This window comes from Rhincodon typus, chromosome 41 (assembly GCF_021869965.1).
Source record: "Rhincodon typus isolate 14 chromosome 41, sRhiTyp1.1, whole genome shotgun sequence".
Lineage (NCBI taxonomy): Eukaryota > Metazoa > Chordata > Chondrichthyes > Orectolobiformes > Rhincodontidae > Rhincodon > Rhincodon typus.
Window position 1 is genome coordinate 2,130,352 of NC_063372.1, and position 9,749 is coordinate 2,140,100.

General features: G+C 45.7%; 1 protein-coding gene across 2 annotated transcripts in view; it reads right to left on the bottom strand.

Annotated features, from left to right (window-relative positions):
* Window positions 1-1,882: 1,882 nt before the first annotated feature.
* The window catches only part of LOC109926225 (natural resistance-associated macrophage protein 2-like), a 31,454-nt gene continuing 23,587 nt past the window's right edge, over window positions 1,883-9,749 (bottom strand). For both annotated transcript variants that reach the window (XM_048619006.1, XM_048619005.1), the window contains 2 exons: window positions 5,736-5,855; window positions 1,883-1,993 (listed from right to left, as the gene is read on the bottom strand). In XM_048619006.1, coding sequence (XP_048474963.1) covers window positions 1,883-1,993; window positions 5,736-5,855 — 231 coding nt within the window. The remainder of the gene's footprint in view (window positions 1,994-5,735; window positions 5,856-9,749) is intronic.

The window sequence follows — 9,749 nt, forward strand, 5'->3', positions numbered from 1 at the left end:
CTTTCTTTACCTTTCAGGGTCTATTCAGGGAAGCAGTTTATTACCAGAACAGATTGAAGACTGGAGTGAATTTGTATGAAGGGAGAAATTGACATTGTGAGAGGGCAAAACACTGGGGAACAGTCGATTGCTGGTTTAAGTCTATTACCGGGGAGAGTAGGGGAGGCGACGGCTGAGTGGTATTACTGCTGGACTGTTAATCCAGAGAGCCAGCTAATGTTCTGTGGAAGACCAACAGGAGGCTGGAAGAACACAGCAGGCCAGGCAGCATCTGGAGGAAAGGGGAAGTCAACATTTCGGGGATTACCCTTCTTCAGGACTGAATGTGGGGGTAGGTGGAGCTGCAGATAAAGAGAGGTTGGGGGGGGTGGGGTAGCAGAATGGAGGTGATGGTGAACACCGGTAGTAGGTACAACTTTGTTGGTCGATGGCGGGGACGCATCTGGTTGGTGGCCGGAAGGGAGGATCAGTAGGTGGAATGGAAGGGAGGAGCTGGGGCTGGAAAGGATATGAAGGTTATTTGAAATTGGAGAACTCAATGTTGAGTCCTCCAGGCTGTAGGGTGCCCAGGTGGAAGATAAGGTGTTATTCCTCAAATCGTTGTTGTGAATCGCTGTGATACTGGAGAAGGCCAAGGACGGACATGTCGGAGGGGGAGTGAGACGGGGAGTTGAAATGGGTGGTGACCGGGAGGTTAAGCTGGCTGTTACGAGACAGGTGAAGATGCTCAGCAAAACAGTCACCTAGTCTACATTTGGTCTCACCGGTATAGAGTAGAATGTTCTGTGGACACAGGTTCAAATCCGGTCACAGGAGTGAATGTGAATAAAGAGTCCCAGGGTTATCAGAAAAACCCATCTGGTTCACTAATGTCCTTTAGGGAAGGAAACTGCCATCCTTACCTGGTCTGGCCTACATGTGACTCCAGACCCACAGCAATGTGGTTGACTCTTAACTGCCCTCTGGGCAATTAGGGATGGGCAATAAATGCTACCCTACCCAGTAACACCCTCATCCTGTAAATGAATAAAAAAAACAGAGACCTTGAGTACAAGTCCGCAGATCAATGAAGGTGGCTGGATAGGGAGATACAGTGGGCAAGAAGACTTGAGGCCTCTTTTGGCCTTTATTTAAGAGCTAGGAAGCTATGCAGGAACTGCAAAAAAAAAACACACTAATTAAACCACAGCAGGAGTATAGTGTGCGGTTCTGGTCACCACACTGTCAGAAAGTTGTGAATGCATGAGAGTCGGTGCAGGGGAGATTTACCAAGATGCTGCCAGGACTGGAGAATTTTAGATATGAGTAAAGATTGGACAGGCTGAAGCTGTTTTCACTGGAACGGAGGAGGCTGAGGGGAAACTAATAAGGGATCCAGATAGAGAGAATAGGAAGGACCTATTCCCTTTGGTTGTGGGGCCCATAGCCAGGAAGACATGAATTTAGGATAAGACAGAGATCGCGAGAGGAATTGAGGGGAAATGTTTTCACCCAAAGGGTGGTGGGGATCTGGAACTTACTGTCTGGCAGTGTGCAAGAGGAAGAAACCTCACAACCTTTCAAAAATGATTTAGATATGCGCCTTGAAGTAGCAAACCCTACAGGTATCAACCAACAGCCGGAATGTAGGATGAGGCTGGATGGTAAACTGGTTGGCTAGCATGGACCGGAGGGGTCGAATAGCCTCCTTCTGCACAATAGGTTTCCATTAATCTATAGCTTTTCAGTGAATGTGCAGGATATGGAAGACACTCACAATATTTTCTGGGCCATAATGAAGTTAAAAATGAGCATAAGACCTGGGAATGGTAAGATCAAACACAACCAGACTGTGACAGTCAGTAATAAAGCACCTCCGGAAGGAACACAATGGATTTATGCTTTACCTTCCAACAGACAGCAGGTTAATAGCTATGGCTGATCCAATCACTTCCTGCATGTCCGAGCCAATGATTGCCAGCTCCACCATCAACCACAAAACAATTCGAGGGAACTGCAACATTTGTAATGCAGTAAACATTAGTTATTTGATCCAGTTGATAATGTGAACTCAATGAATACATCCTCAGGAAATTATAGTCATGTATCACAGGATAATTACAAATGAGGAAGGCCATTCAGCCCCTCTTAATACATCCATTCAAGAAAGGTTCCAAGCCCCGTTTCTCCAAGTTGTAACATCTGACTGTTATTTAAGGGATGCCAATTTTTTTTTTAAAAAACCTGTTCTCCTGTCAATGTGCTCATCACTCAGACAGGCCATGGAAAGTTGGGAACTTTTCTGGCTCAGTGCAAGCCCCTTGTGAGGAACAGGCTTGACTTACGGGTTCCTTAACTGCGGGTGGCATGGGCACGGGGCTAACGAGATCTTCAGTTGTGAGGTTTGGCTAATGAGATCTTCACTCAGGAGAAGGGAGGGTGAATGGTCCAGTCCCAGAAACAGTGTGGAGGCAGCCACCAAGGGCACTGGATGCCATGGCAGGTCGGTTTAAAGGCTCACCTCAGTGCTCTGGGATGGTCCAGGGGTAATAAAAGCAAATAGGCCCCCTCACCCTTGTCCTTGAGCTCCCCTCACCCCTAACCCTCCAACATCCATTCTTATGCCCCATTCATGCCAACTCATGCCCCACCCACCCCTTTGGTCCCTCACACTGATGCCAGCCCAGACCCCTTACTCATCCCCATAGCTCCTTATAGCCCCTAAGCTAAATTAGTACTATTGCATGCCAACCCATGCCACCCTTTGCCCTTGCATCCTCCATGCCAACTCACCCAGTATCCACAATGGGAAGACCTCAAGATCTATGCTTCACTGAAATAAAATAAAGTTCTAACTATCTTTTATTGACTTTGCCATATGAGAAAAACACTAATGGATAAAAGTACATTCAATACATTTCATTCCTTTCGATTATTTAACCCCTTATAAAAACAAACATTCTTATTTAGAGCCCCACATCAAAGACAGCTAATCCCTTAATAACCTCTTAGAACTGTCAATCAACCTGTGATAATGCCAGGTAATGGAAGCAATAAAGCAGGAATAATACTATAATGATAGGCCTCAGGCTTACATCAACAAACAGTGAATCAAATTGCAAGCAATTCCAAGGCACTTTTGTTCCCAAAAGATAAAGGGCAGGGGTTTTAAATAACAGACATTTGGACACACATTGTGTTTTTAAAAATGAACCTAACTGTGTAAGTGGCTGAGTTCATTAGGTGGATGAATATTGATTCACTCAATGCTGCTGGGTCATTATATGGAGCTGCAGGGTGGAAGTCTGTAGTTGGCCTGTGTGGTACATTGCTAACCTACTCATCAATCTAAAATGAGCACATGGACACTGTAGGGCTATTGATATACAAGTCCAGTATGGCCTTCAGAAATATGAAGGAATTCTTCACCATAAAAGTAGAGAACCTACTCAAAATTGGTTGTAGCAATTAACAAGCAGGTCAGGCTGTGCAGAACTGTTCAGAGAAAAGATAAACCAGTCCTGCTCATAGTGCTCAATGTGGGGACTAAAACAGAACTGGGCTCAGTGCTCAATGTGGACACTGACACTGAACTGGATACAGTGCTCAATGTGGGGACTGACACTGAACTGGATACAGTGCTCAATGTGGGGACTGACACTGAATTGGGCTCAGTGCTCAATGTGGGGACTGACACTGAACTGGACACAGTGCTCAATGTGGGGACTGACACTGACCTGGATACAGTACTCAATGTGGGGCTGACACTGAACTGGATACAGTGCTCAATGTAGGGACTGACACTGAACTGGACACAGTTCTCAATGTGGACACTGACACTGAACTGGGCTCAGTGCTCAATGTGGGGACTGACACTGAACTGGATACAGTGCTCAACCTGGGGACTGACACTGAACTGGATACAGTGCTCAACCTGGGGACTGACACTGAACTGGATACAGTGCTCAATGTGGACACTGACACTGAATTGGGCACAGTGCTCAATGTGGACACTGACACTGAATTGGGCACAGTGCTCAATGTGGGGACTGACACTGAACTGGACACAGTGCTGAATGTGGACACTGACACTGAACTGGATACAGTACTCAATGTGGGGACTGACACTGAACTGGTCTCAGTGCTCAATGTGGGGACTGACACTAAACAGGACACAGTGCTCAGTGTGGGGACTGAGTAGACCTCAATACAGGTTGTATTTCTGTTATCTCGCAGTCTCGCTACGAAACCTTTGCTGAGAGATTGAATTTATGAACTGTCAGTGCCAGCGCAGGTTTTTTTAAACCCCTTGGAAATGCATTTGGTAACACAAAATGAGATGAAAAGAAGTTACTTTCGAGAATACTGATGATCTCTTTCCCGGGTCAAAACAATTCCTAAATACAGAGGGTACTGGTTGAGGGTGTGCTGGATTAGGGAGGCACGTCAGGGGTACACTGACATCTTTCTTGTGTTATAGGTTGATCACTTCCACTGATCTGTCTCAATTTATGAAACCTCCACCCAGGGGTCTCCTGATGGGAGGTGGGCAGTGTAACAGTGACAGCAATCAGAATGAATCAGCACAAGACTTTGCCCACTCCCAGAGACCAGAAATGATGGAGCGGAGACTGGAGAGAAGGCTGGCAGATGGGAGACTGGGAGGGTTATGGAAATTAACAACTGAAGACTGGATGAGATTTTGGACTGCTAGTGTGGAGCTGCAGAGATAGTCTAGCTTAAGTTCTCTTTATTGACTAGAGCAGAAGATCCCTGACCATTGGACTTCCTCAGGATTCTTTCCATTCAGTACACCTTAAGTGTCCCCTCTCTGATCATGCTGCATGCTCCATGTGTTGTCGCCTTGCAATACAAATGTGGAACCCCCACAGTGCAGAAGCAGGCCATTCAGGCCATCAATTTCACACTGACCCACCCCATCCCTGTAGCTATTCTAATCAAATTTTCCAGCACTTGGCCCATAGTCTTGTATGTTTTGGCATCACAAGTGCACCTCTAAATACTTCTTCAATCGTAGAATCCTACAGTATGGAAGCAGGTCATTCAGCCCATCGAGTCCATACCTCCAAAGACCATCCCATCCAGACCGTCCCCCTACCCTATCCCTGTAACCCCACATCTCCCATGGCTAACCCACCTAGCCTACACATCCCTGGACACTATGGTCAATTTAGCGTGACCAGTTCACCCTAACCTGCACATCTTTGGACTGTGGGAGGAAACTGGAGCTCCTAGAGGAAACCAAGAATGTGCAAACTGTACACAGACAGTCGCCCAAGGCTGAAATTGAACCCAGGTCCTTCACGTTGTGAGGCAGCAGTGCTAGCCACTGAGCCACCGTGTCACCCTAAACATGAGGTTTGCACCTCGTAAATCATCCCCGACACTATCTGTACTGCAGAAAGCCCCAAGTCCTGTCCAGAGGACTGACTCGTTGCTCAAGGACTCCTTGGTCAGAGGTCTGGGCATGCAATGCATTTGGTAATCGGTGCTGACAAGAGTCCGATAATTGGGGAACAAGAACTAGTGCAAGCTAACAATTCAGCCAAGACGTTCTAATCTCCCACATGGAGAAACTTCGAGACCTCAAGCAATGTAGCAGAGAATGCAACTACAAAGAAGTGAGACACTTTTCATCATGACTTTCCCCAGGGTCAAAAGCTGGGAAAATCATTCCACTCAGCTCTACGTTTGCAACATTTTTCGATGGAGACATTTGGAAATTTGGCACATACCTTGGGATACTGCCTGCGACACACTTCAGCCAACTGCATGCCAGTTACAACTCCTAACCTGGCTGACAGCCTCTGTAACATGAGACCCAGAATGGTGGCCAACAACAAGACCCAAATGATCTGAATCAAGAATGGAAGATCAAAGACAAGACAAATTTCTCATAATATTGTCATAAAACTCCATAAAAAAATCCAGCATGCCCAAATATATTTTCAATCTCTGTTGTCATTCACCACCACTATACATTCCCTTTCAAAGGTGATCGTGATGTAGACAAATGCTCTCTTCCTACTCCCAGTGGACCTGACCCTGGAGCTGGTTTGCTATCCCCATGGGTGACAAAAACCGAAAGAACTGCGGATGCTGTAAATCAGAAACAAAAACAGAAGTTGCTGGAAAAGCTCAGCAAGTCTGGCAGCACCTGTGAAGAGGAATCAGAGTTAACGTTTCGGGTCTGGTGACCCTTCATCTCGTTTCTCCTTCACAGATGCTGCCAGACTTGCTGAGCTTTTCCAGCAATTTTTGTTTTTGTCCCCATGGGTAATACCTGGGTTTTATGCTCGGTCAGTAAGAGAAGTGTAGCCTGATTGAGGCAGGGACCAAGTGAGCAGCAAATTAGGCTCACGTGGGAATTTGGAAGAAAGAGTAAAGTAAGCTTTATTGCAACTATTAAAGTGCAATATTAAACTCTGCGTAGGCAGTCGCCCGAGGCTGGAATCAAACGCAGATTGTTGGCACTGCAGCAGCGCTAATGACTGAGCCACCATGCCATCTTGCCTTTTCTTGGTGTTGATTAACACATTGCTGTATGATCCGCACAGTGACAGAGTATGGCCTTCGTATAATCAAACAGTAACTTACTTCAACCACATTCTGGGGCAGCAAAGCATTGCTAGCAACATGGAGTCTTAGCTGTTAATGTCTAACCTGCTCCAAAGAGTTTGGCAGACAGTAACTCGTATTCTGGGTTGCAGCATGGAATCCCCATAGGAGTGCGACCAGCAAGTGTATGTAATTGTTGGTAGTTTAAGAATATAAATCTTAATGTTTTGTATTCTTAAAATCTAAAACTGTGCATAAGGGAAGGGGAGACATTTAAAGGTTGTATTTTCTTTTCTTTCAGGTCTAAGGAAAGTTTAAACAAGCTCTCCTAGTGCTGCGGCAACTTAATCATAGAATCCCCAGAGTGTGGAAGCAGGCCATTTGGCCCATCGAGTCCACACCAACCCTCTGAAGAGCATCCCGCCCAGACCCAGCCTCCTACCTTAATCTAATTAGGCTAATAAAGTAAACTGGTTAGATCTGGTTCTTGCAGGCCTTTTACTATAAAAGCAAGGCCTATAGTGCTTCCAGCATAGACAGTGACTGGTAAGAGAGTGTAAATGCTGGGAGTTGAGCTAAGCGTAAGAGTTTGGGCAAGTGTGGGAAGGAGGCATTGTTATGTCTTGTTCTGGCCATTTTTGCAAGGGGCTGCTTTGTGTGGAGGTGCTGCTGGTTAGATGTAAGAGTGGGCCTAGCTGAATACCAGGCTTTGTTGAAAATGTTGAGCAGCAACAAGGTAAGAATAAGATGAGACTTTTTTTCTTCCCTAAGTCTGCTTGTAGTTAGAGGGGCAGAGATAGCAGTCAGTGGAGTTGTCTGCTCCTCCTGCCAGAGTTGGGAGATCAGGGAACAGTTGACTGTCCTGGATGACTGTGTCTACAGGAAGTGTGACTGGCTGCAGTTCCTCTCAGACTGCATTGTTTGGTTGGAGTGGCAGTTGGAAACACTGAGGAGCAGACAAGGAGCAGAGAGTGTGATAGACACTAGTCATGGGGAAGTGGTCACACCACAAGTACAGTCAGGTAGATGGGAGGCAGGTAGTGTAGGAGTCTCTTGTGGTTATCCCCCTCTCAAACAGGTATACCCTTTTGGATACTGTTTGTGGGGTGGGAAGATGGGGAGGAACTGCCTCTCAGGGGAGTATAACAGCAGCCAGGCCTGTGGCACTGTGACTGGCTCTGTTGTAAAGCAGGGCTTGGCAAATTCCAAGCGAGCAATTGTGATCAGGGACTCTCTAGTCAGGGGCACGGATAGGTGTTTCTGTGGCTGTGAGTGATGCTCCAGGATGGCATGTTGCCTCCTGGGTGCCAGGGTCAAGGACATCTTGGAGCAGTTGCAATTTCTCAAAGTGGAGTGTGAGCAGCTGGGGGTTGTTGTACACATTGGTACCAATGACTGAGGTAGACAAAAGGATAAGGTCCTGCAGAGTGAATATAGGGAGTTCGACAGGAGGTTAAAAAGCAGTACGTTAAGGGTAGTGATCCCTGGATTACACCCAGTGTGTCGTGCTAGTACGAGTAGGAGGATATGGCAGGTGTATGTGTGGCTGAGGAGCTGGTGCAGGGGGCAGGGATTCAGGTTTTTGGATCACTGGGATCTCTGTTGGGGCAGAAGTGACCTGTACAAGAGGGATGGGTTGCACCTGAACTAGAGGGGGACCAATATCCTGGTGGGGAGATTTGCTGGAGCTATTCAGGAGGCTTTAAACTAGTCTGGCAGGAGGGTGGGACCCTAAGCAGTAGTGAGACAAAAGAGAAAGTTGAGGCTGGTGTACAAGTTAAAGAAAGCAAGTTCAATAGTCAAGGCAGACAAGAGCATGGCAGGGAACAAGGGAAAACTGATGAATTAAACTGTGTTTATTTCATTGCGAGAGGCCTGATAGGTCAGGCAGATAAACTCAGGGCATTGATGGGAACATGGGACTGGGATATCATAGGTATTACAGAAACCTGGCCAAGGGAGGGATAGGACTGGCAGCTCAATGTTCTGAGGTACAGATTGTGATGATACTATAGCTTTTAAGAGATTTTTTTTGTGTGGAGAAGTTGAGACAGAGGTACACAGTGGTCTGTTCCAATACAATAAAGTAAACAGCTTGTGAGGCCTTTGGTTTTTTTTAAAGTTGGAACAGTAGAAGCAGCATGAAGGGGTGGAGTCAGGCTCCCACAGAACCAGAATTTTTAGTTTAACTTTCAGCAGTTGTTGGGGTTTTGAAGCTGTTACTCTTCTCTCTATTACAGCTAAAAGCTGGAGTTGTTTCTACTGAGAATTGCATGAAATTTACTGAAGTTGCCTTTACCATGGGTGTGTTTATGGGATGTTACTATATTGGAAAAGTTACTGTTTACTAGTTAAATAATCTATTATTCTGTTAAGTTTCCTAATAGAGTTAAAATTAGACCAATCCTTCCTCCTTTTGTTTGTATTTTAACTGCAGAGTAAGAATAAAGTCTGTTTGCTTAAAGCCAAGAAGTGTAACCAATCAAATTACACCTGGAACACAGCACCTTACACTATCTTTTAGATAAGAAAAAGTCAGGGTCTGTACTATCTCCTTGATATATTTGAGGGGGGTTTGGTCTGGTCATAACAAGATGCTACGTGAATGATAAAAAGGGAGGCAAGAGAGGAGGGGGAGTGGTGTTTTGAGGGAAAACATCATTGCAGTACTTGGAGAATATTCCAGGGGATCATCCAGCAAAGCTATATGGGTGGAAGTCAGAAATAAGAAGGGGGTGACCACTTGATTGGATTGTATTATAGGCCACTCCCCCCAACAGTAGGCAGGAAACTGAGGAGCAAATATGTAGGGAAATAGCAGATGGCTGTAATAGTAGGGGGTTTTAACTTTCCAAACATACACTGGGACTGCCATAATGTTAAGGGCTTGGACGGAGAGGAATTATTTAAGTCTGTTCAAGAAAACATTTTCAATCAATGTATAGATGGCCCTACTAGAGAAGGGGCAAAACCTGAGCTCCTCTTGGGAAATAAGGCAGGGCAAGTGACTGAGGTGTTGAGGGGGAGCAATTTGGGACCAGTGATCATAATTCTATTAGTTTTAAAATAGTTACGGAAAAGGGTAAGTCCGGTCCACAAGTTTAAAATTTAAAATTGGGCCAAGGCCAATTTTGATGGTATTAGGGAGGAACTTTCAAAAGTTGATTGGGAGAGGCTGTACGCAGGTAAAA